This window comes from Synchiropus splendidus, chromosome 8 (assembly GCF_027744825.2).
Source record: "Synchiropus splendidus isolate RoL2022-P1 chromosome 8, RoL_Sspl_1.0, whole genome shotgun sequence".
Lineage (NCBI taxonomy): Eukaryota > Metazoa > Chordata > Actinopteri > Syngnathiformes > Callionymidae > Synchiropus > Synchiropus splendidus.
In genome coordinates this window covers 21,921,654-21,947,813 of record NC_071341.1, presented here as the reverse complement: position 1 = coordinate 21,947,813, position 26,160 = coordinate 21,921,654, and the positions used below count along the sequence as shown (strand labels likewise).

Genomic DNA, 26,160 nt, shown 5'->3' with positions numbered 1-26,160 from the left:
TGATCACATACACGTGATGATATGTTTATGGTGGCAAGCTTCAGGTGAGTGGTGAATCCTTCACCCCGTCCTCAAAGGAGGATCTTGGTCTTGGTAATGTGTTCTATTCCCTTATGTACATGTTCATTAACTTGCTCATCAGTTCAATGGAGTTGAGTCTTCCTCAGGGTCACGACAATCATCCTCCAGGTGGATTCCAGCACATCATTTCTGCTGCTTTATGCAAATCATGTGCTGCTGACTGCCCTTCAGTTCCAGCGTCACATTTCCCACACTCAGACTGAGGACATTTGTCAGCAGAGTCCAGGGGAAAAACAACCTTTCAGAGAGCCGCAGCGCGTGAGACAGCGGCGGCAAAGGGCGGCTGTTTCTCTGCAACTGCTGCATTATGCCAAACATACAAAACACTAAGTATTCATTCACATCCTTCTGGCTCTGCACCAGCGTCCGACTAATTATACGTCAGTTGGATAACACACTTCCATCCGAGCGCCTCGTGACATGAATCGGTGCGAGGTAATCACGGCGAGTCGAGGAAGCGCGGCGCCACGCTTGATGTAAACATTGGAGGGAGGTGAGTGCCCTTGTGTTGCCTCTGACAAACGACCAGGAAGTGCCACTCGGCGTGTGCACAAACACCATTTGGAATGAAAATGTTTGAAATGAAGGCTCCTTCAAAGGGAATTTACCTTTATATTGAGCCGAGATTTTGATGCACCTCGTGTTGCAGGTGAACGCTCGATGAATGAAGGCAGGTTCTGTTGTGTATTTAGCTCACACTTTCTGCACTCAGCACAAGTGGAAGAGTGGAGGATCCTGCCCTGCACTGGCTGAAGCTCTGGCGGTCTGGTTGGGGGGGAATGTTCTTCAGGAAGGATTTCAGATGTGAGCGAGAGCGTCCCAGCAAATATGCAGTCCTCGGTGAGAGGATGCATTCAATCACAGCTGCCAGGATTGGCCTCAGTTTGAGTCAAAACCAGTGATGAAAAATAGTCCTGTGCTCTGAAATAAAAACGCAGCAGGACCAGAACCGGGTCGGCAGAATCACCCGGCTCGAAATGAATTCATGAAGTTTCAGTTGCTTCAAGTGACCATTGTCGACATGATCAATGCTCAAAGCCTCTGTTGCCTGGCAAAAGTGTTGTGTTGTGGGTCGGTGACTGGCAGTTGTCCAGACAACAGAGCGAAGAGTGGGCTCAGCGCCGGCTTGAACGAGCGACACTTAAGTTGCGCTTGCTCATTTCTAATCAGGCTGCTGATGCTGGACACGTCCATCCAGTGAAACCTATATCTCTCCACCTCACCGTGTTGTTGGTGACTCACAAAAAGTGCTTTGGAATAAAGTGCTGACAAAAAATAAAATAAAATGCAGGGTTTCTGAATATATATATATATATATATATATATATATATATATATATATGTAGACCGTTTCTATAACTCATTGATATTTTCAAAAAACAAAACTCTAGTGACGACGAAACATCTCTTCCGCTTTCTCTCGGCGTCATGTGTTTTGTTTCCCTCTCATGTGGAAAATGTCATTCCAAATTAAAATACATTATAAAGTAAAATTCAATTCAGCATGTTGGTGTGATTTAAAACAATGGCTGTTGGTCATAGACGATGTGGAAATCGGACTGAAAACGATGATTCCAAAATCATGTTTCCCAGTCGCCTCACGTCTATGGAGAAGTAAAGTGCAAAGTCCCGACGCATCACTTTTTCACTTTGGCTTGCTCCACCTGTGTTCCTCTCCTGATGATTGATGGGAATCGTACTGCACAGATCCATGATCCATGGGCCGCAGCTGCTCTGATTTATGGCCCATCTTACTGAATGAGCTGGGAGGGTGGACCCGAGACGTTCACCGTCGACACCGCAGATGGGAGTCTGGAGGTGAAAACTGAACACGACGCTCAGCAGACGCACGGTAGGTGAGGCTAAGACTCAGCAGCTAAGCATTGCTCTCCAAAGACTGCGGCTGTACAACCATTTTGTTTCTTTATTATGACGTATTGACGTGACGCAGCCTGTTGACATTCAGCGCCTTCAGTGCAGCGGACGTCGTGGCTCCTCCACCTGTGTGAAGGCCTCCTCCAGACTTTCCAGCGCTTCCTTCCGAGTGATCCCATTCCAGTCCTCTGGAATCTCTTCCGGCTGCCTTCCGTGCTCTTTGGCAAAGCTCTCATTGAACTGTGCCAGGACATATCTGTAAGGCAGAAAGGGAAAACGAAATCATCATGATATGGGAAAAAAAATGGATATTTAATCACTGCACTTCTCGCTTGATCGAAGGTGTAGCGGTGAACTGCAGATGGCGCCGAACACTTCCCAGACAAACCTCCCCCGGAGACAGCAGAGGTGTTCTGGACTGCATAAATGTCTTTCTCACTTCATGTTGTCTGAAGGCTGCGTCGCAGGAATGCTAATTCACAGAGCACAGAACTCCTCCTCAACCTGAGCTGCACTTTTTGTTCCGCATCAGTGCAAAACGCAGGGTCATGAAAAATGCATTTCCTGTGAAATTGAATCCATCACGACGCTCAATCGGCCGCCACCCGATCCCAATGCTATCAGTCCATTGAAGGGCAGTTTCTCAGTAGTGGATATGGAGCAGTCATCCCGCTGCGCCCTCTAATGGCCTGGCCGTTCAGGGTTCACGGCTCACATGCTCTTCCCAGATGTGTCGGCCAATGATCTGCGGTGGCTTTTCAAGCACATTCTCACTGCCCCAGCCTCAAACAGCGACTGTTTTCAGGTGGACCTTTGCGTCCAATCCAGACTCCCGTGTCTCATGCATACACACTGACATTTCAGTGAAGTCTCACCTCCATCAATGTTTACGATCAGATTTTTTTCAAGTACTGCTGTGAAAGTTGCATTCATTTACAGTACGGCTCTGGAACAACATGACGGTAAATAAGGACCTTACAAATGAGCTTGTAAAAAATATTATAAATAAATAATTAGCTCATTGCTGCAATGATTTTTTAACAAACTATATGCTTGTTTGGAAAAGGCATAGTAGTGATGGGCTGGTGAGGCTTCATGATACAGTGTCCTCATCTTCAGACCCCACTAGATGGCGCTCTCTGCTCTAAAGTCTTTGGATGTGAACAACCATTTCACTGAAACTTCACCCCATTTTTAAACCAACAGCGCCAGCGGCTGAGCTCTGAAAATAAGGACACTGTTTCATGAAGCCTCACGTGCACATCAGTAGGTATGAGGCAGCGGATAGGAAGGCGGAACTTACTTCAATTGAAACGAATGGCACTAAACCAAACAACTTACCTCCAGTACACACAGTCGGTGTGACTGTCTTTGTTTTCAGCGTCGAGGTGCCAGTCACTTAGGTGAGTATCAGGACCGTCGTTCGTGCCCACGCACTCAGGAGAGCTGGAGCCATCTGGCAACAAGCCCCTGGGCCTGTGGAGGGAGCTCATGTGGACCTGGTGGCCCTTCTTCTCCAGCATGCAGGGGGCGCCACAGACGGGACACTGCTTCTCACAGAATCTCACTCGCTCGAGCAGACAGTGGCACGGGTCGACTGGGAGGGAGGGGAGAAGTCGGTCAGCCTGGATTGCCTGAGTGAATTGCCTTGCGAGGTCCAGGCGCAGCGCTGCCAGCAGCTCCATTAAACATGTGATGAAGCGATCCCACTCCGTGGTGATGCTAAACGCGGGGCCGCTCAGGGGGTCCCTGTTGACTCTGACGTCGCCGTCTCTCTCCAGGGAAAGGCACAGCAGCTCCAGGAGCGGCTGGGTGTCGCTCAGCACGCCGCTGGTGCCCTCCGCCGTCTCGCTCACGGCTGCTGCCACCTTCCCGATGATCTCTCCCAGACGCTGCTGCCTCCACTTGTTGACTGTGTTAGAGCCAGAGAGGTGGGAGGTGACTGACAGCCGGATGCGCTCCAGCAGGAAGTTGCTATAGGAAAGCAAGTACCCAAGGAAGCCGTCGAACTGCGGTGCCTTCATCAGCTCAGCCAGCAGATTCTGATTGAAGTCCACTCTGGACGAGAAGTGCTGTGATTTCTCCTGGATCTCCTCTGCGATGCGTGGCCCTAAGGGTCTGTGGATGTAGTCCCACACCATGGGTTCCAGGACAGCCGAAACAAAGGCCTGCGCCACTCTCTGGCACTGGTCTCTCTTCCTGAAGTGATAAACGAAGTCCGCCATGTTTGTGGGCTTCCTGGAGTTGATGTGACTCAGCAGCTCACGGTCCCTGCAGTATCGGTCGTGCAGACTCTGGAAGTCTCTGCACGCCGCGTTGCAGAGATGCACTTTCAGATCCACTTCAAAGACAGACCTTATCTGCATCGCCTTTTCCCTCAAAGCCCTCTCAACGTTTTCCAGCATCTCTGTCACGTAGCTGATGGAAAAGTCCGCAGGTAGCTTTGACTTCTCCGCCGCAAACTGTTTATATTCCTGAATGATGGTGCTGGCGAGCAGAGTGGCTTCCTCCCTCAGAGGCCTGTTGTTTTCCTCGAACATATGCGCTACTCTGCTCCGATATCCAAAGTATTCGTCATGAATCTGAAAGACATCCGTCTGATTTTGACCCACACCTGAAACCTTGTCCATGTGCTTCTGCAAGCCACGACCAATGAGATTCTCTCTCAGAACTTCCTTCACTTCATGGGTGATGTTGGGGCTTTCTGAAGGCCTAAAGTCAAACTTGGATGCAGTGAGGCTCCACATGTCTTCAAATTCCTTTTCCAATTCCTCATCTTGGTAGAGGTGTTGGGTCGATTTACTGTTTTCCACCAGTGTGAGGAGCCTGGACTCTTGTTGCGTCCAAAGCGAAGCTTCAAACTTGTTCAGCTGTGTGGAGTAGCAGTGGCGCTCGTAGCTGTTTTCCAGTCTCTGTACAAGCTCTTCTGTCATCGCCTCCTGGAGCTTGTCCGCGTTGCTCATGACGATGGTTTTAAATGGCTCCAAGTGGGTTTGAAGTTGCTGATGGTTCAGCATGAACGTCTCTACTTGGGAGCGGAGCGTTTCGATCAGCCCCTGGAGCTCTGCTCTGCCTTCATCCGTCAGGTTACGCAGGACGGGGCTCTGGGCTGAGCTCCCACCGGTGCTGACCTCCGTGCCACACATGCGCCGCTCTGCACCCTGCAGCCAGCTCTCAGCCTGGTCCCTCAAACGCTCCTCACACTTAGAAAACTCTGTGCACAGAACTGAGAAAGCCACTGCCACGTCAGTGCTTTGTAAACTCACTGAAAATGACTGCGATTTCACTGCTTCCCACAGGGAACAAAGCCGCCTCGTGAATTCTGGCCATCCGCAGCTTGGGCTCTGACTCGCAGACGTCTTTAAGGCTTCATAGAGAGACGTCTTCAGGTGGACCACGGCCTGACTGCGCTCTAGAGTTGCAGGTTGGGATCGAGGCGTGTCGCCCAAAGGCACCATGTCCATGGAAACAGGACAGGGGGTTTTGTTCGAATCATCTTTGCGATGGTTCATTCCCTGCAGCATGTTACAAACACGCACCATCTGCCTGGCAACTAGCACGCTGTTGATTCCTTCATCCTGGGACAGAAGATGGCAGCGCGGCATTGAGCCCCATTCTGCCACACAGAGCAGGGCGTTGACTGTGACACCAAGGTCGGTTTCCCAATCTGAATCTTCAGAAGAAGAGATGTTGAGCAGCAGAACATCACTCAGTCCTGCTGCTAGCGTGGCCATCTCAGTGTCCTGTAGCCTAGTTTTGCTGGAAGCAGAGCAACATAGACCTTCGACGTCTACTAACAACAGGAAGTCACACTCCGTCTGCTGCCGCAGGGTTTGGGGTACAGGCATGGCGACCATGTACACCCCTCTGCTCGAGTTTCTGTAGCCATCAGGAAAGGAAACGCCAAACAAGGCAGACAGGACCTTTGAATTCCTCGCATGATGTGGACCCAGACAGGTCAGAGTTTGCATCCTCAACTGCTTCCGGGACAGGCTCCGGTTGACCTCTGCCACGACTGACCCCAACCATTTGATGGGGATGTTAGAGGCCTCTCCGTCCATGAGTTCAATGGGAACGCCGCGGAGCAGAAGGTCGGCGGCCACACTCGGCAGACGGAGCACGTGGTGGCTCCCGCTGCCGGCGGAGGTGTGAGTCAGCTCAAATATCAGGCCCAGCTCACGCAAAAAGTGCTCCAGGCCCAGGGAGGGTTGAGGCAGTTGGGAGCCTGACGCCGTGTCACCATGCAAGGTCTGTCTGGACGGCAACTTCCTGTCCTCCACTGGAGCACAGCTTCTTTCACCCACCTCTCCACTTGTTTGACTGGAATCTTCGCCGTGATTCTGACTCTGCTCCGACCTGGTTAGTTGAGCGGAGCCCTGCGCTTCATTGTTCACGTCCAGCTCTTGCATCTCGTCTTCGTCCTCGAACGTGTCTGTGTAGAAGCTGTCCGACTCCTCCTCGTCCGTTCCGATGTCTTGCTTGAATCCTAACGGTGCAGAAGCAACATCAGCGGGATCAATCTGCTGATTTGCAGAAAGCTTGTCAGAGTCTTTTTCAAAGGTCGAAAGCCTGAGCTTCATCCAGGTCAGAAAATATGTTTGCTCTGATACATCGCCTGTGAAAAGGGCATCGGTGAAAATCTTCATTGAGGCTGTCATCTTATACCGACTCAGCTCGGCCAACACATCCTCCCTTTCTTTCCTCAGCTTCTCGTCCGGTTTCTGTTTGCTGTTCTCCAGTTTGCTCTCTGCTTTCTGAATATTAGCCAGTTTCTTCCACAGATATCCCTGCAGTGGCAGCTGTTTTTGCTTAAACTCAAGAACCCCCATCTCAGCGAGAGGTTTCAAGATCTCCTCCACCATAGCCATCGCCTTTTTGCAAGCAACGCCTTCGTCCATGTTCATTCCCAGCCCCTCTGCCACTTTCCCAGCAGCCTCCAGAGTGACAGGTTCTAGATTCCCTGGTAATAAATCTGCCAGAGCTCCACCTAACATCTGAGCAAGGTTCTCCTCACTCATCTCCCGTTCTTGCAAGACTGAGCCCTCTGGAAGCCTCAAGAACTCGTTGAGGTTCTGGTCTGCAAAACCCACGTTTCTATTTTCTCCGGAGGCGGAGAGGTCGATCAAGATGAGCCTGCGAGCCGTTTCTCTGCAAGAAACAAGAAGTCGCTTGTCTTTCTCCCTGAGGTTCTCACAGAAAACCACCACCGCTGAAGACGTCTGACAGAGAAACGTGAAGGACTTCTCGTGCAAGCTGGCGTCACCTCGTAGGTTGCAGATGAGCACAGGGTGGAGGAACGTATCTCCATCACCAGTGGGTCGGTGGCAGCCTAACTCCACCAGGCCATTGGAGAGTCTCCGTGGATGCTGCCCACCCTCCGCTCCTCTGTGGAGAAACACCTCACTGTACGCTCTGTTCCCACTGAGAATTCGGTTCAGCACATTTGACTTGGATAAACTGCAACTACCAAGTTTCACACAGGAAACCAGTGGGACAGGCGTGGTTGCCAGAGGTTCCTCCTGGATCTGGCCTCTGAAGCGGGACCTCCACCGGCCCACCACTCCTCTCAGAGGCCACAGAAGAAAGCTGCTGGCTTCCTCTGGATTTAAAGGAGGGAGCAGCAGAGGGACCGCAAACTGGCACTGAACCATGCGCACAATGATCTCCTGCTGAAGAAATGTGTCTGAGGACAGGAGGACTGCTGTGACCAGATCAAGTGGGTTGACGTCTCCATCGATTGGTTCCTCTGTGCCTGTGCGATCGATGCAAACGCGGCGAGCGTCTGGCCGCAGAAGCCACAGACGCCACAGAAAGGCTTGTGGCAGATCTTTGTGGTGGAGCGGAGCTTCCGCGTTGCACTTCCAGGAATTTATCTCCGACAGAGATGATGGGTCCAGTGGCCTTTTCCAGAAGTTCTCCAGCCCAAGTTTCAAAAGCACCTCAACTTGAGGGTTCTCCTTTTGGTTCTCTGGTTTGACATGAAGCAACAGAAACATTAAGTGAGACAAACATTTGAAATACTACATTTATTTTAATGTAATCTACAAGCCTCGTGTGAGCAGGAAAGAAATGAAAAAAGCTTCCACCATCACTTGGAATAATGAAACAGAACGTACTTTTCTTTTTGCTGCTCGGCCTTTTTGACAGTTTGACGGACATGATGAAGGCTGCAGACTACTCTCCTCCTCTGCCTGGAGTCACTCACATTTCTCAGAGTGCGGATGTCAACCTGAAGCCTGAGAGCAGAAGGTGCGCCTCCATTACAGCAGCCACAGGACGGAACCAGCTCATCACATGACACGTCATCACGTGTTAATGCCTCCACACAGCCTCTCACTAGTGAAGAACATCCGATAGTCTCTCTAAAATTCACTGTAATTTATTGTTATAATCTTATCAACACAAATTGCATGATATTTCTACATTATTGTTCCATTGCATTTTAATATTTCCAACGACTGTGTGTTTTAGATCCTTTATGTTGTGCTAATACTAGTGATGAGCTGGTGAGGCTTCATGAAACAGTGTCCTCATTTTCAGAGCCCACTAGATGGCGGTCCCTGCTCTAAAATCTTTAGCTAGGAACGGCCACTTCAACGAAACCTCACCTCATTTTTAGACCAACAGCGCCACCTGCTGAGCTCTAAAAATAAGAACACTGTTTCATGAAGCCTCTCTGACCCATCACTAGTCAATACATAGAAGCAGACAAATATATTCACGATGAATCCAAATGACAGCGTCATAAGATTCTAAAAAAAAGGGAAACAAATATTTGGTTATTCATTTAAGAGGCAGTTTCTGCCAGAAACTTTCGGGTGTGTTGCTTTTTGGAGGAATACAAGTGAGTGAACAGTTGTGAGGCGTATTTTCCTGGTGTCCATCTGAACATGTAACTGCTGCCATCTTCTCCCATGAGGAGGGAACATGTGATTTTGGAAGGTTTACAATAAAAAATCAAACCCAATTTTCTTTCTGTTCAAGGAGAGTGGAAGATTGGTTGAGCCCTTATGAATGTCTTCTCTCATGGCCTCTTTTCTGTTGAAACCATTCTTCAATCGCAGCCAGGAGGAAATCTTTTTTTTTTTAAATAGACAAATAAATAAAGGCACTTACCTTGTTGGTTGGCGCTTGTGGTCCAAGTGCGGACGGAAGACAAAGCTCTGCCTGCTTGAGCCGTGCACAGTTCCTCATACTTGCTCTTGTAGCCGCCTCCTTCCTGATAAGACATTCCGAAATGTCTGTCGAGGAACAGTCTGCCCGCTGCAGATATGTCAGAGTGTTCCGATAATCTGTGGTCGGCACGGGTCATGAGTGCAAGCCAGGAACATGACGCACAGCAGCCAGATCAAACGATATCTGGCTTCACTGAAACACATTCTGTGTTTGTCACACACACACACACGACAAGAGTCGTCGAGGGAACAACTTAACAGTCAAGAAAATATGTGGCGTGAGAACTGGAAGCGCTGGCCCTTCAAGCAGACGACACCTATGGATGACCCCGTGACCTCTGACTCGGCTTCTCTGCACTGAAACTCTTGAAAATGTACCCACAAATCTGCGACTCCTAACTTCAAGTGCAAATCTTGAAACACACCCCTCACCACTTCTTCTGGTGTTGCCCTAAAACCTGAGCCCGGAATGTGACTTTTTACAGGGATGACTCTGCGTTTGCGGCGCAGGAACGGCGGCGGTCTACCTGAGGGATGAGTGTTTCAGCGAGGGAAAGATTACAGCGGCTCTATTTCCGTCCTGCAAAGCTCTTTAGCGGTCTTACTGTCATGTGTCAGAGGCGGCGGGTGTGCGTGAGAGGGCAAGTGTGAGTGGGCGCATTCAAGGTGCGCTCCATTGTGCTTCACTTTTGGGCGAGAGAGGGGGGGAGAGAGAGAGAGGCAGATCTCCTGCAGCGGGTTCAGGGAGCAGAAGAAAGGGAGTAACGGGAAAGACAAGTCGCCAAGATGCTGATCACCATGCTAACAGCCATGTACGTGATGGTCAAAGTGGTAGAATCGGTAAGAAAATAGAGTAGAAATCTAGAGCAGATTTGATAACCCTGTCAGTCTTTCGGCATTTTTCAAAATTTAAATCTCAGAATAAACAAAACACTCAAGAAGAAACTGAACACGAATGAGTCAGAAAGCTGTGGAGCTCGCTCTCCACCCTTCAATTGAATCTTTCCGTCTCAGCATTCATCGGTTGAAAAGCGGCACTTTCATCCTCACTGACTTGACTTGCAGGTGGGGATGAGCTTTTCGCGCCAGCAGGAGCCCTTGCCTTACATGGTGTCGCAGCCTTTGCCTTGGCAGATTCATTCAGTGTCACACAGTCGGAGGAGCAGCAAAGCGGACGAGGTATGTGAGCCACGCTGATGGGAGATAAGACTGGAGCGCTGCACCTGCTGCCAGCCACCAACATGGCTTCATCATTATATAAACTCATTACTGGTCATAAATATCATGACTGTGCTGTGGAGAGTGACCTTTCCGTGACCCTCCCAGGCTACACTATAGTCAGTACTTTACTATGATGAATGACAGGCCACAAGCTGCCAACACACACATGAATACGCCACTTATTTATCGTAACGTTTCTGTTCCCTCATCTGAAGTCTGGCCCTGTTTTTATTTTACATGAAACAGGTTTGGCTTCTGGCTAATGTACGCAAAAGTTCGATGACATTTTTTCTAAGAAAATTCTCCCAACAAAGGTGTAATAAGAAGCGTATGGGCTCTCAGTCTGCTGCTGAGTCACAGACAGTGACGGGGGTCTGTTATGCAACACACAGAGGGAGGTCGGAGTCACTAAGTGCTTAATGCGGATCAGTTAGTTATCGGAATTGTTCTAAATAAGCCGAGGAAAACGGTTCATAACAACTGAAGCCAGAGAAACAGAGGCAGCTGACGCAGACTACCACGATCTTACAGTACAACTGAGTATTTTTTATTCTCAAGAATTTAAGACAACAGGGGGCTACAGTACTTTTTGCCTGTTTTTAGCATAATAATAATGTTTTCAGCATGTTGTTGAGCCTCTGAGGTGACTCTTAAGGACGGTCCTGACAGTGACGGAGTTGTGTTGGGTTGTTGGAGTAAACTAACGTTTGCAGGAGGAAAACATTACTGGCCACTCTGCTGTTGAGAACAGCTTACTTTAAACTACATTTAGCTGTAATGTCAGTCAGCATCCCACCAACTCAGAAAGTGCTTTGATACACTGTGCAATAATGAACAAAGAAATTTTAAAAATACATTTAAAAATGTGCCATTAAGTGAGTTAACTCAGCTTCAGAGCGGTGAATTGAGATTATATATATATATATATATATATATATATATATATATATATATATATAGACACACACACAGGTCTCTTTTCAAGCTGAATAATGACAATAATTCTCTGAGTTGACTTGTTTCCAACAGGACAAGTGCTGACTGATATTATAATATGAACTAATATTAGACGTGATGTGGTTTATGATAATATTAACTAATATTACAGTCCTGCTTCAGAAGACACACGTATATCAGTGTGTAAATACACACAGTAGCGATTAAACACATTTTCTCAGACACAGTTTCTGTTAGACTGAATTCATACTGGAAATTGTAGTAGTAGGGAGGCGCGGCACCGAGCGGAATGTGGGCGCGCTTCCAAACGGACAGGTCAGCAGCCTGAGCTGCTGCCGTCCTCAGACTCGGCTCGGCCTCCGCCATAATCCCAATCAGAGGATTTAGCTCTGAGGTCATGAGCCGCGAGCAGCGAGGGAGGCCACGCGCCACCGCAGCGCCCTGAGATAAGAGTGTCTGCCTGAGCACCTGCTAGCGTGCGACCGCTCGGCAGCTCGTCTGCAGGAGGAATGTCAACAACGTGTCGGCAGCCACCGATAAGATCGCGAGGCGATGACGCCACACGCAGGTGTCTCACCAGTCTCTCTCCCTTCCCCTCAGTTCGACGGCCTCAGAAGGAACAGCATCGGTGTCTACAGAAAGAGTAAGTATCAGGGAGGAACACGCCAGTGAGTGAGCGATGGGACTTGAAGGAATATACTCACATGCAAACTCTTCTAACTAGTTCATGACTTGTGCTTCTGCTGTGAAGTGTGATGTCATCCAGAGTGACACAGTCGATTCCATCATCATTTTACCATGATTATTCTAGTACTTTCAACGTTGGGTAAAGGGAAATTCACATGTTTCTGAATCATTTAGTCAGTTACTTTGTTGTGGCTCCAGTTTGTCTTGTTGCCTTAACATACTCCTCTGTCTCAGTAAAGATGACGGCCGCGGCCCACAATGCATTGTGAAATCACATGACCTTACAAGCCTTAAACAAGCAACTACAGTGGTACCTCGGACTCGAACAAATCGGAGTTCAAACAAAAATGTTGTGATTTTTTTGTTTCGAACGAAAATCCAGAACTCGAACGCCCCCGAAAAAAGCAGGAAAAAACATAACATGCGCGGACCGACCAGCTGACCCACGATGCGCTTTGTTATTGTGTATAACGCAGCCTCTGTATGCAGACGTGTCCCGTTAGCTACATTTACTGACTGTTTCTCTTCATATTGAGGTGTAAAACCTTTGCTGTCTCCACACTGGACCGTGGTAGAGTGTCACAGGGGAGGTGCTGGAGCGCTCACTCCAGGGTTTGATGTCCTGTTGTGGGCTGGAGCTGGGACAGGGATGAGGCCAGTCTGGGACAGAGCGTGACTTGGTTTATGACTTTGTCACAGCCAAACTGCACAGAAGCGCACATTCAGAGCTGGACACGCACCGGGCACCTCTTCACTTCTGGAGAGACGTCACTCACTCGGCAACCCCTCCCACATGCAGCGGCCACACACATAGAGGAACAGCGCACCTGCAGCAGACACTCTACATTCACTCCGACAAAAGACTATTTTAAGGCTTGGAACGCATTAGTTCTTTTTCCCGTTCATTGTAATGGGAAAAATCGATTCAGATTTCAAACAAATCGCTTCTCAAACGGTCGTCTGGAACGGATTGTGGTCGAGAACTGAGGTACCACTGTATTTAAAACCCTACTGTGACGACGTGTGTTAGCGTGTTGAACCCTTTATTTTTCAGTGAATTATCAAGACAAACCAGTACAGTTTGTGATGTGCAGTTAGCAGCTAGCTTACCTTGTGTCTGCTCCTCAGCCAGCAGAAGCAACCAAGTAGCACCGCGGATGGTTCACAACTGACAGCAAATGTGGCCTTGGTGCGAAGAAAATAGCTTCGGGAACTAGAAAAGTACCGCGGTGGTAGAGACACTTGGTCACTTTTTGTTGACATTTCTTTAAAAATAAACAAGTAAAAGTGGCGACGATACTTTTGCATTTGTAGCATAGCATAGCGCTTGCACCACAGCTAGCAGAAGACGGCAAAACTCTGGTTCAGAAGGAGCTTGAATGGAAGCTGAAGTGTAAAACGCCTCAATCGTTGCTGCAGACTATGTCTCCATGGCAACTGCCTCTTTGGCTATACCCTGTCTCCTGTCGTGCCCAGACTCCAACACCAGCAATGGGACGTGCACGTCGCCCGTCAACCCGCCTCTCAGCCCCGTGGAAGCCGACAAGGCCGCCGCCACCATCCAGACCCACTTCAGGAAGTTCCAGCAGAAGAAGCAGAAGAACGGCAAGTAGCTGGAGGCAGCCGGTGCAGGCGCCGCCGCCGTCGTAGAAACATAGAGGGGCAGAGAACACAACTCCATCTTAGAGCTCAGACCAGTGTAGCGTAGACAGAAACCGTGACTCCACTGGTGTCCAGTCGCTGCTTGTACATATACGGACCCATGATTGTGTGTTATGATGTCATCATTCCAACAATAAACATCCTGGAGAGTTTGTGGTGTCGCTTGAAAATGTAGTCATTTTTAGATCATGGAATAGTGAGGAAATAAAAATATAACAACAGACTCGAGAGGTAACAGCACGGCTTCACTAAAATAAAACGAATACAAAATGCATTTCATGGTCAACTGGATAATATGGATAATATATAATATGGTTCCAGATTTTGTGTGTGTGTGTATATATATATATATATATATATATATATATATACACACACTCAACACTACTCTGAATGTATTTGAAATTCTTATAAAATTGAAATTTTATATATATATATATATATATATAATAAAAATGAATTTTTCAGTGACAAATATTGATGTCAATGATTAACAAGTAAGTGGCAACTCTGGCTGTAAAGGGAAGGAATAATAGTCAGTGCAGTTTGAACACATTCATCCTTCAAAAAAATCAAAAGTGTCACAGTTCATAAAAAGATAGCTTTATTGCACAAGGTGTTGAGTACTCTTTTTCTTTTTTGTCTGTTTTCATAGAAAAGAAAATGTATAGTTAAACACAAGCAATTGCAAATTGAAGCAACAACCCCTCATAAAATCTCAAGGAACAACCTCTGCTTAAAAAAAAGAAAAGTGAAGGTAACCACCCACCCTCTTCCTCCTTCAACTTGTTAATAGCCAGCAACATTTTAGGAACATGCGGTGCTGCTGTCCTACCCCAGGTAAAAAAAAAACAACAACTAAAAACAAAGTAGAAAATGAACAAAAGAAACTCAATAAAAAAAACAAACAATGAAACAAAGCAAATGTCCTGCAAAAGAAGTTGTGAATATTCATGTATGTTTAAGTCCAAATCTTCGATCTGGTTTCAATAAACTGAATGCTTTTCAGATAAAAATGGATTTCTGTATAATTCTATAGTTTATCGTCGCTTCTGCTTCGTTACAATAACTTCAGTTTAAAGATTACATTGTGCCCTGGTTCCTAGTGAAATGTTGAAAATAGTATTCATTTATACAAAACACTTCTGCTATGTACAAGTCTTCCACTGGAACTCAAGTTGGGTTTAGTCGAGTTCAGCTGGGGTCGGGGGGTCGGGGGCATGAAGTCTGGTCACGAGCTGTTGACATTGACGGCGGGATCCCTTCCAACATGACCTACACACGTGGTCAACACCAACTACACGTTCTGGAAAACCTCAGTTTCATCTGAAACTCGACTGTAGATATGAATAAATTAAACCTCTACAGCGTGTGACACACCAGCTCGAGAAAGTTACTACAAACGTGTCACTTTAAAAGACCTCAAAGGACGGCGTCAACAAAAGGGTGAGTTACAGCGTTAAAACCAATTTCCCAGAGAGAAAAAAAACAGACAGCAGATCAGACTTTCCACTGAACTGAGAACACGTGACGGAGCAGGAGTTCAATCACTCCACCTTACTACAGCAGTGTTGACTCTTGAAAGGAAAAACCATTTATAATAATTCATGTTCAGAAAAGATACTCTTTGTGGTCACAAGCAAGCACCGGGTTTATTGTTGAGGCAAGAAACAAGCTGGTTCTGAATTACAATTATCTTTGTTTGGCTTTGTAAAGTTTGAAGTAAAACTACTATTTTAAGTGAATTTATTCATTTAATTTGTTTATTCATTAGAACATATTAGCAAATAAATAAAAAGTGTAATAGTGATCTTGAAAAACTGGCTCTAAGAACTCGTTTTTTGAATGTGCTGCAACACAGAGAAGAGTTTTAATCTAAATGAAAACAGATCCACTTCGACAACGTCCTTCCGTAAATCACTCACGTCACAAGTTCCGTCCGGTTCACGACCCCATCTTTCAGTGTAATGGTCCGTTTCAGGGAATTATCCAAACTGCTTGGCAACTTCAACTGTGTTTATCGGTGGTTTTAGTTGTAGCATCACACCTGAACTGCCGCCTCTTCTTCACGTGTCGCGTCGGCGTCTTAAAGGAAGCCAGTAGCGCTACTGCCATCTGCTGTCCGTTTGAGCTCATTGCATTCGGAATCGGTGAGACACCATGATGGTAGGTTTTAAAGTAAATTTAAAAAAATCAACGCCTTTCTTGAAGTTGAAGTTCAAACCAAGTGTCGCAGTGCATGCTTGACGACCAGAAGCAGCTTAAACTGTTGTCAAGTGTGGACACACCATCTAGTGATGGGTCAGTGAAGCTTCATGAAACAGTGTCCTTATTTTTAGAGCTCAACAGGTGGCGCTGTTGGTTTAAAAACGAGGTGAAATTTCATTGAAATGGTTGGTCAAACCCAAAGATCTTAGAGCAGAGAGCGCCATCTAGACGGCTCTGAGAATGAGGACACGGTTTCATGAAGCCTCACTAGCCCATCACTACCTTCATCCTACAACAGGCTCCACTCAGCGTGTAGTCAGTCCTCGCTTCCTGTTTCCACACCACACGCTCTGCACGGAGCCGTGAACCACAACAGCACCAGCACCAGACAACACAGTTTCAGTAGGCTGTGCTCGTCTTCCTCGCAGGGCGGAGCATTGACAGAAGCACAAGGTTTCACAGAGCCACTCTCTCCACTCAGTTCTCTCTCACGCGCACGCCTGGGCTACCCGTTTATCATCGTCATCTTTTCACTTCCCTCATCCGTTGCTGAATTCTCTTCTTCTCACTCTGAGCGATTGTCTTGTTTTTCATATATATCTTCAATTAAATTGGATTTTTTTCTATAATTCTCTGTTTTTTCTCCATTATTCATATATTTGCTATATATTTAAATAGAAATATATATGTACATACTTTTCAAAACAAACATACATGTTTTTTTTTTTTTTTATTGAGAGAGCCCTGATGATTCTTCTTTTGTTTAAAACATTTGGAGCATCTCTTCGTCTTCTCTCGTGACTTAAGCTTTGGGAGAATGAATGAGAAATGAAATGTAAAAGCACCATGCTATAAAGCTAAAATCAATCCCAGCAAATCAAAAACTGTACCCCAAAAGGCATGTTAGATCTATGATATATATTTATTTTTTACCACCAATTTTAAAGCAGATTTACGTCCATTTGTCCTTCCATATCCCTGAAGACATCACCCCTTTGTTTTAGGCAAGAATCCGAGACGTTTCCAAGCTATCAAGCGTGGTAGCAACAGCCTGTGAGTTGTGGAATACCAGAAGTCTTCAGCCATTAAAATAGCTGTCCAAACACTGAAATGCAGTGGTGATCTCTCTCTATAAACGTGTGTGCTGATGTTTGCATGTTAGCAGCAGGTCACAGTGACGGCGTGTGGATGTGACGGGGCGCAGAAACGGAGAGAATAAAGGGATAAAGTGAAGGCAGGCGTAACAAATCAAGCTTGTGGCAGCAAGATAGAAGTGTCTCAATATCCTCAATACCAGTCATTTCCATGTGTCCACCCTTCACCTGTGTGTTTGCGATCTTTCCCCAGAACAATCATCAATAACTGGACTAAATCATAGTTAGAAAATAAAAGAGTGGGGGGCTCAGTTTTGACACAAGAGAGGTCAGCATACACTTTTGAAAAGGTCCACTGTTGGTGCGCGCCTGGCAAATGTATACATATACTGTATATATTTACACATGTACACCCATACGCACAAACACACTCACACTCAGGCTTGTGAAGGTTTCTTGGATCCGATTTCCTCTAGTGCAGATGAGACTTTGTTTTTCTCATCCGAAAATAAAAGATGAAAAAGGCTTTGATTTCGATTCTCTTGCTGCTCAGCCTTTGTTTTATATCCTCCTCTTCGAGTCATTTCATGAAACATCAAGTAAGACCACTGGACTTGGTTGGATAAGAAAGCTGTCCAGACTTCCCCTCCACAGCATGGATCCATGACGGAGCCAACACCAGTGGAACACCATGGCGGTGTTCTGAGCGTCCTGCCGGGGCACCAGAGCTGCAACCCCCCACCATCTTGTCAATAAAAATAAAAGTATTATCTCGCCATTCTGATCCCAGAGAACAAAACAGTGCGCGTCTAAACGAGTGTGCAAGTACGATAACAAAATCTGGAGTGTGGGTTTTGCCGGGGTGCTGGGATCAGAAACGTGAAGAGATGACACATTAGAAATCAGGCAGAAGAAAGGCAACCCCCTGTGCTGTGGAGACCCCAACTTTGATCCCTTCTGACAGCAGTGTTGATGGGAGCCCCAGCAGCCGCCTGCAGCTCGGCGCACTGCAGGCACTGATAGGTCAAAAGGGCATGTGTCTCACCCTCGCCTTCTTTAGAGGCTCAGTGAACCTGGCTGGGCCAGTTTTAAGAGCGGCTACACCAGCGTGTAAGACTTGGAGTAGGCTCCTGAGCCGCCATCTCTCTGCTTCTGCAGTCTGCCCAAGCCTGAGGAGCTGCTCTCCAGGAGAGAGTCTCTAGATCCGCCCATCTTGGAGGACGAGGGGGTCCCTCCTGTGGCTCCGCCGGAGGAGGACGATGCTCCAGCGGCTGCGGCGGCCGTAGCGGCGGCAGCTGCCGCGGCGCTCTGGGCGGCGGCCGAGGAGGAGCCAGGCATGGTGAGAGTTCTCTGTGGGAGCGTGGAGCTGCTGGAGCTGGCCGACATCCCTCCGCTCCCGCTGGCTCCTGCCGCTCCTCCGCTCGACGCTCCGGAGGAGGACAGTCCAGAGTGGCCCATGGTGAGAGCCTGCTGCTTAGCCGAGTCCATCGTCACATGACGACCCTGGGTGTGGTACGCTCTCTGGGCGAGGCCACGGATAGAAGCTTCACGGGGCGGAACCACTGGACACGGGTCGTGGTGCTCCGACTGCTTCCGGAAGAAGGGATCTGATTTCATGTAGAGGGGTATGTTACAGTAGTCACCTGCGGGCGAGACAGGTGAGTGGTAAGAACACATGTTGTTAGTATGAAGCTCACGAGCGCAGAACACAAATCAACACTACAAAGCAAAGGCTCAGGTGGCGGCAATTGCCTTGTTCCGACACTAGATGGCAGTGCCTCACAGAATGGACCACTTTGGACCACATAGATCAAGCGTGCATGAAAGTCAGCATTGCAAGCAGAAGGTTAATGACAGGGTGAGAGGAATATGTGTGATAGATTGGAAATTCAAAACGTCCTCATATTCCCCTTACAGAGTAAAAAAAAATTCAGTCGTTGAATGGAACATACTGCACAGTCGCATTTTAAACAGCAGCTAACTGTATGTTGTTTGTTTATCTTTCAGACAGCAGCCATTCCAAACCCATCGCTTGTGGCCCCGTCAAGCCACACACATCATTTAATCTGGCTTATCAACACCATCTTGCATGAATGAATAATTATGTTTCAACTACGAGTGTAACAGAAACAGTACAGATGTTTTTGCTCCACGGGTTTCTCCTGCTTTTCAGGCAGACAGAGGCCCGGACCTCTGTCTACTGGGGTTTTTGAGGTGTTCACAGGTGAAGTAAGGAACATGATCTCTCCAGCACACGCAGAACACCCCACCTGAGAGGAGCCTCCATCTCAAGAAGTAGTGGTTGGACTTCAAAGTCTCTCTTGGACTATGGCTAAAAGTAATGTGCACTATTCTTATTTATTCAAAAAAGGGAACGTTGTACAGTGAAAAACTAGGGGATGATACAAACTTATGGCGGGAAAATCTGGCATACAGAAGGGGGTATGTTACAGTAGTCACTTGCAGGTGAGACCGGTGAGTGGTAAGAACACATGGCACATGGTTGTTACTATGAACTTCACGAGCCCAGAACACAAACCAGCACAAAACAAAGTCACCAGAAAAATAAATGACTAAAAAAAATCCAACAGTTTTGAATTGTTCTGGATCTGTCTTGCACTTCAGACACATTACTTACTTTTGGCGCGGTGTGGGATGGGCACGGCTACATTCTTGCCACGATCGTAGTCCTGGGGTTTGGGCGGCGAGGCGGTGAAACGGCAGATGCCGGGCTCGGACGGCGTGCTCATGGACGTCATGCTGTCGGCGTTGTCGTTGGTGCCGGTGGTCATCTGATCGGAGGAGCTGTCGGAGATGAAGCACTCGGTGATCTCGAACTTGGCGTGCTGCAGGTGCTCCTCCAGCTTGGCGTGCTCGTAGGCTCGGGCCAGCTCCTCATAGGTGGAGGAGGCGCTCTCCGTCGACACCATGCTGTTGCGGCCCTTGTCTGGGGACGGCGGGAGGTTAGAGCCAGCACGCGGCGGCACCCATGGCCGGTGAACCTACCGGTGTCCTGCGAGAGGCTGGCGCTGTAGCTGTCGCTCTCGGTGACGGTGATGCCGTGCTGCGAGCCCACTGTGCGCCAGTCTGAGGTGAGCGTGCGCGCCGGCGTCGAGGCCTGACACTTGGTCAGAGTCCACTGGCTGGAGTAGCGGTTCCTGATGCTGTGGGCGGACTTGACACTCTTCCTGGACACTGGGTCTGGTGGTGAGTGCAGGGAGACAAATAATCCGAATTATTTTTCACTTCATTTAGTGCGGGTTGGTTCATGTGGCGTCAATGGCACTGTTCAGACACTAGATGGCAGTGCCCCCACAGGACGTCCGTGTCAACTGAATCTCCATTTGGACCACATAAATCAAGCGTGTGTGAAAGTCAGCATTGCAAGCCAAAGGTTAAAGAAAGGTCAAAGTGTGTCTCATGTGGAAGGCGAGAGCACTCACTGGTTCCTGGTCTAATGTCGGACATGTCGATCAACGGGCCGGTGTTCTGGATCAGCGCCGGGTGGTGAACGGACACGCCGGTGCAGAAGCTCTGAGGGTTCCCAGTCTGGTTGAACTCTGTGTCTGTCACAGGTATGGTGGCTTTGTCCTCACCTGGAGGGGGAGGGGGAGGGCGGAGACATGAGCAAACACCGAGGCACAGAAACAGCCAGTGTCCCCCTCTGGCTTCCTCTCACCAATTTGCTTGATGCCCTCTTTGTCTTCAATTAGCAGCTGCACTCTGGGGATGTCGATGTGTAATCGCGGGCCCTGGGGAGGTCCTTTCACTGGCGTGTCAAAGCTGCGGTTGTTCTTGCTGCTCCAGTCGGGACAAGAAAACAACATTCACAGTATGTTAATGCCCACACAGGCGCAGCTGAAGGAGCCTCACCAGAGAGTTGCTCTCACCTGATGAGCATTTCTGCCAGACTTTTGGCGTCTTCAGGAACGTAGACAGAAACATAGGAGGTTAGTGAGCAGGAAGAAGAGAGAAAAATGAGAGCTCGTCTCCCACCTCGCAGTCGCTTCAGCCTCTTTTCCTTGCGCTTCTTGCGGATGATGAAGAGCAGCGCCACACCCAGAGTGATCAGGATCACAGGCGAGCCGATGGAGAACAGCTTCTTCACGTCATCGTTCTTTTCCAGCGGTGATTTGATTGGAGGAATTGTACCTGGAGACCCAACAGAGGATTACAGCCCCTTCAGTTTGGTTACTACAAACACCATGTACCATGTCATAAAATGAAAACATGTTTTATTATTGTCACTCACAAAGGAGGTTCTCGTGAAATCTTATTTTCTATATCATTCAGTTCTTCGTGATCATGAAGAATTATCATCATGTGATGAATAACTCTTGTTTATTATTATTATTATTTTTATTTAAAAAGGAGGTTTTCAAACCTAAAAAAACAAATCTATAAATGAAGACAAATTAAAATTTATAAGAATTTATAAGAACACAAACAATAAAATTCAGGCAGAAACTTCGGCTAATACAAGGTAGCTAACCAACTGTCAGTCGTGGAATGTTTGAATCTATATAATTCAGGAACATATGAATCTGCCTGGGGTGTTCATGAGCCGAGCCAACTTACTCCCATCATAATCCAGGGTAGCAAACTGCGTGCTCTGGTTACCACATCCTGCGCTGTTGCACGCCTTCATCTTCAGTTCGTACCAGGTGGCTTCACGCAGCTCTGCCAGGAAGACGTCAGCAGTAGCATTGGTGCGAACGCTCTGCCAAGCCCAGGTACCTTTCACACAAACCACACGTGCTCAGTCGAAATTGCGGGTGACACTTGGGAGCGTTGATCGCAGCCTCACCTTTAGGTCGGAACTCCAGCGTGACGATGCTGATGGGACACCCTCCACTAGCCCAGCCCTGCAGGTTGAGTCTGGCGTGGCTGGAGTTGATGTGCGTGAAGACGGGCTGGTCCTTGTTAAACTGGGGCTCTGCAACAGAGTGGGGCACAAACATAAACAAGCAGAACAAAACAACTCCGGCATGTGGTCTCACCTCTTCCGTGAGTTTTTGCCTCGATGATCTCACTGATGCGTCCTGCTCCCACACTATTCTTGGCAGCCAACTTGACCTTGTACCAGGTTCCGCAGCGCAGGTTGTCCAGTTTAAAGGAGTGTTCACTGGAGCTGATGAAGACGTCCTTCCACTCTTCTGTGTTGTCCACTGAGTACTGCAGCACAAACCCTGGCAAAGAACAAACCTCTTCAACATTAACTACAAACTGTGAGGTTCATACGCTCAGAAAAACAGTGCATGTCTGCTGTGTAGTACCTCAGCAGGCCACTAGGGAGCAGTGTTCCCCTTTTATTCCCCGACACTGAGTGAAGGCCAGACTGGCTGCTCCACTCCTCCATTAGTTACCTACCAAGTCTCAGACTGGGATGGCGCTGACTGAGCATCTATGCAAATGAAGGTATGCAATATGGTGTCTGTGTTTGTAATCCGCTGCATCTGAGAGCCAACAGCCTCCTGCTGCGAGACACTTTCCATCTCTGCCTCAGCCTTCCCACTTTGCAATTATGTATATATATGGACGTCTCCCTGCCTTTCATGCTCCCCTTCCACCCGCTCTCTCCTCCTCCACTTCTGACAACAGATGGTTCAATTAATTTGGATATCTAAAAAGAGTTAACATGTTCTGCTGTGTTTGCTGATGAGTTTTGTATTCACTGTCTGTCCCGCAGAACATGACAGATGATAGCAGTGAGAAGACAAAGTAGATCAGGACATGAAATCCCACCAATCGACTCTCTGTTTTCATGCTTACATTTCCGTTTGCTGAACGGAGTCGAGCTATTTCTCTGAAGTGTGTTTCAGGCGTGAATATGCTGCAGAGGCCACTGCAGTCCCCATGCAAAATGAATGTTTGATGAGAATCCAGAGCCTGAATCTTTAGCTTATATATATATATATATATATATATATATATATATATATATATATATATATATATATTTTTTTTTTTATTTATTAGTGGAGGGACTTTAACAAGTTAATTATGATTTATTAATTACAACACAAAAATAAAAAATTATAAAAAAATGTAATTTAATTTAAATAAGGTTATATAAAACTTGAATATAGCCACCATCGTGATTTATTGTCAAACTGATGCAAAATAAAGAATATTTTGTTGTTTGGTATGTATGGGTCCGTCATATACCACATTCATTCACATTGAAAAATGTGGCTTCTTGTGGCAAATATTCTGATACCAGATTATTTGACCTCTGTCTTCCTGGGGGAAAACTGAAGCGTTCACAGGTGAAGTAAGGAACATGATCTCTCCAGCACACGCAGAACACCCCACCCAAGAGGAGCCTCCATCTGAAGAAGTAGTGGTTGGACTTCAAAGTCTCTCTTGGACTATGGCTAAAAGTAATGTGCACTATTCTTATTTATTCAAAAAAGGAACATCGTACAGTGAAAAACTAGGTGATGATACAAACTTATGGCGAGACCAGAGAAATTCTTGCATACAGACGGTGTTGTTGTATCACCTGTGTTCAACAATAGAAGCCAGTAGTGATGGGTGGATGAGGTTTCATGAAACAGTGCCCTATTATCAGAGGCCACCAGTTGGCAGTAAGTGCTGTAAAACCATTGGATTAAAAAAAGATACCTATTAAGCTCAGAAAATGAGGTCACTGCTGGATGAAACCCCACCGACCCATCACTAGATGCAATGATCCAAAACACCAGGAGCAGCGTTAAACAATTTGAGGCGAGCAGAAGGGCTAAGAAAGAGCACCACACACTAAAACCACAACACGCTGTATCTTCCTTCTCCGAGATGATCTGAAGCGCAGAGACAAACTTGCTTTAAGCCGATGACCCAGCAACACCCCCACGTTGGCGAACCGCCGGAACAAAGAAAAATCACATTTGCATGCACACCCACCGAGGTGCACACACCGCCGGCTTCAAACAGAAATCACCAGCAGCCAGAAAATCAAGCCGACACATAATTAACAGGAAAATGTAAAACTGGGACATCAATCAATAACCTGATTGATTAGCATGCAGACAAACTGGAGGTAGGAGAGGAAGACAGAAACAGAGGTCATCCAACCACCTGCAGACATTTTGAGAATCTGCAGGTGAGATGGGAGGAGATCACGGCTCATCTTTACATGGCGTTGACATTGAAGCTCCACAGAGGAGTTGCACTCTTATGACACCCTGTTGCACCAAGTGTCTGCTGTGAACCGATGACGTGGCCAATGCAAGTAACCTGGCGGGTTAGGGACATGCAAGGCGTCTACTGCTGACACAGTAGCACAAACACATGAAGTCAGGGTGAGAGGGCAAGAATTGGAACTCCAAAAGGCCTGGTTGCCTTTCAAAATAAAACAAAGGGAAATGGGAAACAGAAACTTTTAAAATCTTCTTCAACTCATCTACGTCAGCAGATTCGTGTCAAACTCACTGTCGCATTAGAAGTTCCCGACTTCAGCAATGAAGCAACAATTCACACTGGACCACTTCAGCACCTGTTCTCTACTGCTCTCTCCTGACACCCCTTGGTATGGCAGGATAACCCTGCGCTACTACAGGAACAGCTGTTCATACGCACTGTGAGGTTTGTGATCGAGCAAAACTCCAAGTTTTTATTAGTGATGGGCTCATGAGGCTTCATGAAACAGTGTCCTCATTTTTAGAGCCCACTAGATGGCGCTCTCTGCTCCAAAGTCTTTGGATTTGAAGAGCCATTTCAATTAAACTTCCTCTCATTTTTAAACTAACAGCACCACCCACTGGCGTCTAAAAATAATGACACTGTTTCATGAAGCCTCACTGGCCCATCACTGGTTTTGATGCAACGCAGATGTACCCAGTGCAAATTAGCCGAACACGACGCAACTGCAACACAATGGCAATTATCAATTAGTCCTGCTTTGGATTGTGGGAAGAAACCAGAGCACCAAGAGGAAACCTATCCGTCACAAGGAAAATGAAAGTTATCTCATGTGATACCAAAACCTTGGGCTGCAGTAGAAGCCACTACCCCACCGTGCTGCTTCTGCGCTCCAGTTGAACTAACTGTAGTGTTCTGCAACTACCATGCAAGAATAATGAAAGAGTTACAGCCTGCCATTCCTCCTGTTGCATGTGGAGAGAAGAGACAAAAGTGGTACCTCTGATGGAACTCCCGCCGTTGTCTCCCGGGATCCAGGCCAGAGTGATGGAGGAGGTCGAGGTTGTGGAGACGGTCAGGCGAGGCTGGTCCGGAGGGACTGAGGAGGTGAATCAACCAAATGAAAATGAAAGATTTTATATCAAACTAACGTGGCACTCTCAGAGCAGACAACACCATCCAAGTTATGAACAAGAAACAAGGCACAAGGTCATAATAAGTCATACGATTATGACAACAAAATCTTGAAACAGGGTTTTCTTCACTGCTTACCTTGCACCACCAGGTTGACGATGATGGTGTCGAAGCCGAGAGTGTTGGTGGCCGTGCAGGTGTAGTAACCAGAGTCTTCAGCCTTGACTGAACGCAGAACCAGAGTGCCGTTTCCCAAAATGAGACGCTGACCGTCCACCGATAGTGGCGTCGCAGTGTCCTCGCTGGAAGACAGGAAGCAAAGTCAAGGAGGACAATCCACAAACCTGCCACGAAGGTTCCAGGTTTGAAAAGTAGGTCAGAAAATATGATTTTTAAGTTTTTTTTTCCAGCCACATGGTTTGAAATTCTGAAAAAGATACATGATCCCATCAAGCCTGTTTGTTCGTTCAGTTGTGGGTGTGTTTATAGTGCTACAGAATAATACTGGGTTTTTTGCATACAATTTAAAGTCCACTTGTATTCAGAAATATGCTAGGCACATCACTCTTCCTCAGCCGTTGCTTGCTATTGCTAATCTCCCAGGACGCCTCTGTGCAGCCATGATGTGAGGCTGTAGAGCTGAATACACTTTTATCTGTATTCTCATGTGCAACAAGAAAGAAATACGGGGTTCAAGGCCAGTGCCAATCAAACCCAACATTCATCCATAAATCTGACCTGTCTTTGGTCCATTTAATACTTGGAGTTGGTTCTCCGACTGAGCTGCACGGCAGTCGCACCTCCTTCATCCAAGGTGTGGTCACCGTACCTCCAAAAGACAAGATCTTTGCAGGAGCTGGCGAAACAGAGAGGACGTGTGAGGTCTTTCTCAATCACTGTGATTGGTGAAACGTGATTTAAAG

The 26,160-nt window shown here is 47.3% G+C and overlaps 3 protein-coding genes across 5 annotated transcripts in view; 1 reads left to right on the top strand and 2 right to left on the bottom strand.

The window, feature by feature from the left end:
- Positions 1-1,992: 1,992 nt before the first annotated feature.
- On the bottom strand, positions 1,993-9,407 carry si:dkey-202l22.6 (interferon-induced very large GTPase 1). Its single transcript, XM_053873588.1, has 4 exons — positions 9,073-9,407; positions 8,073-8,192; positions 3,298-7,924; positions 1,993-2,212 (listed from the first exon to the last, which is right to left on the bottom strand). The coding sequence occupies exons 2-4, from the start codon at positions 8,113-8,115 to the stop codon at positions 2,053-2,055; spliced, it is 4,830 nt and encodes a 1,609-aa protein (XP_053729563.1). The 5' UTR covers positions 8,116-8,192; positions 9,073-9,407; the 3' UTR covers positions 1,993-2,052.
- Positions 9,408-9,804: 397 nt separating this feature from the next.
- On the top strand, positions 9,805-13,810 carry LOC128764125 (uncharacterized). Its single transcript, XM_053873589.1, has 4 exons — positions 9,805-9,971; positions 10,197-10,310; positions 11,910-11,952; positions 13,473-13,810. The coding sequence occupies exons 1-4, from the start codon at positions 9,918-9,920 to the stop codon at positions 13,607-13,609; spliced, it is 348 nt and encodes a 115-aa protein (XP_053729564.1). The 5' UTR covers positions 9,805-9,917; the 3' UTR covers positions 13,610-13,810.
- A 416-nt stretch (positions 13,811-14,226) lies between these two features.
- The window catches only part of LOC128764122 (cell adhesion molecule DSCAML1), an 87,412-nt gene continuing 75,478 nt past the window's right edge, over positions 14,227-26,160 (bottom strand). For all 3 annotated transcript variants that reach the window (XM_053873587.1, XM_053873585.1, XM_053873586.1), the window contains 13 exons: positions 25,976-26,093; positions 25,376-25,539; positions 25,104-25,202; positions 21,961-22,149; positions 21,768-21,896; positions 21,539-21,697; positions 20,957-21,112; positions 20,851-20,881; positions 20,640-20,758; positions 20,404-20,556; positions 19,967-20,161; positions 19,599-19,907; positions 14,227-18,603 (listed from right to left, as the gene is read on the bottom strand). In XM_053873587.1, the coding sequence (XP_053729562.1) occupies positions 18,059-18,603; positions 19,599-19,907; positions 19,967-20,161; positions 20,404-20,556; positions 20,640-20,758; positions 20,851-20,881; positions 20,957-21,112; positions 21,539-21,697; positions 21,768-21,896; positions 21,961-22,149; positions 25,104-25,202; positions 25,376-25,539; positions 25,976-26,093 (2,366 nt within the window). In that variant the 3' untranslated portion in view covers positions 14,227-18,058. The remainder of the gene's footprint in view (positions 18,604-19,598; positions 19,908-19,966; positions 20,162-20,403; positions 20,557-20,639; positions 20,759-20,850; positions 20,882-20,956; positions 21,113-21,538; positions 21,698-21,767; positions 21,897-21,960; positions 22,150-25,103; positions 25,203-25,375; positions 25,540-25,975; positions 26,094-26,160) is intronic.

What these genes read in the sequence shown, in the direction of transcription:
- si:dkey-202l22.6 (XM_053873588.1), bottom strand. Translation starts at nt 8,115, where the DNA reads ATGTCCGTCAAACTGTCAAAAAGGCCGAGCAGCAAAAAGAAAA. An exon ending in GCCGAGCAGCAAAAAGAAAA is followed by an intron (nt 7,925 to 8,072) that starts GTACGTTCTGTT and finishes ATGTCAAACCAG; the next exon opens with AGAACCAAAAGGAGAACCCT. An exon ending in ACCGACTGTGTGTACTGGAG is followed by an intron (nt 2,213 to 3,297) that starts GTAAGTTGTTTG and finishes TCTGCCTTACAG; the next exon opens with ATATGTCCTGGCACAGTTCA.
- LOC128764125 (XM_053873589.1), top strand. Translation starts at nt 9,918, where the DNA reads ATGCTGATCACCATGCTAACAGCCATGTACGTGATGGTCAAAGTGGTA. An exon ending in TGGTCAAAGTGGTAGAATCG is followed by an intron (nt 9,972 to 10,196) that starts GTAAGAAAATAG and finishes CTTGACTTGCAG; the next exon opens with GTGGGGATGAGCTTTTCGCG. An exon ending in GGAGCAGCAAAGCGGACGAG is followed by an intron (nt 10,311 to 11,909) that starts GTATGTGAGCCA and finishes CCTTCCCCTCAG; the next exon opens with TTCGACGGCCTCAGAAGGAA.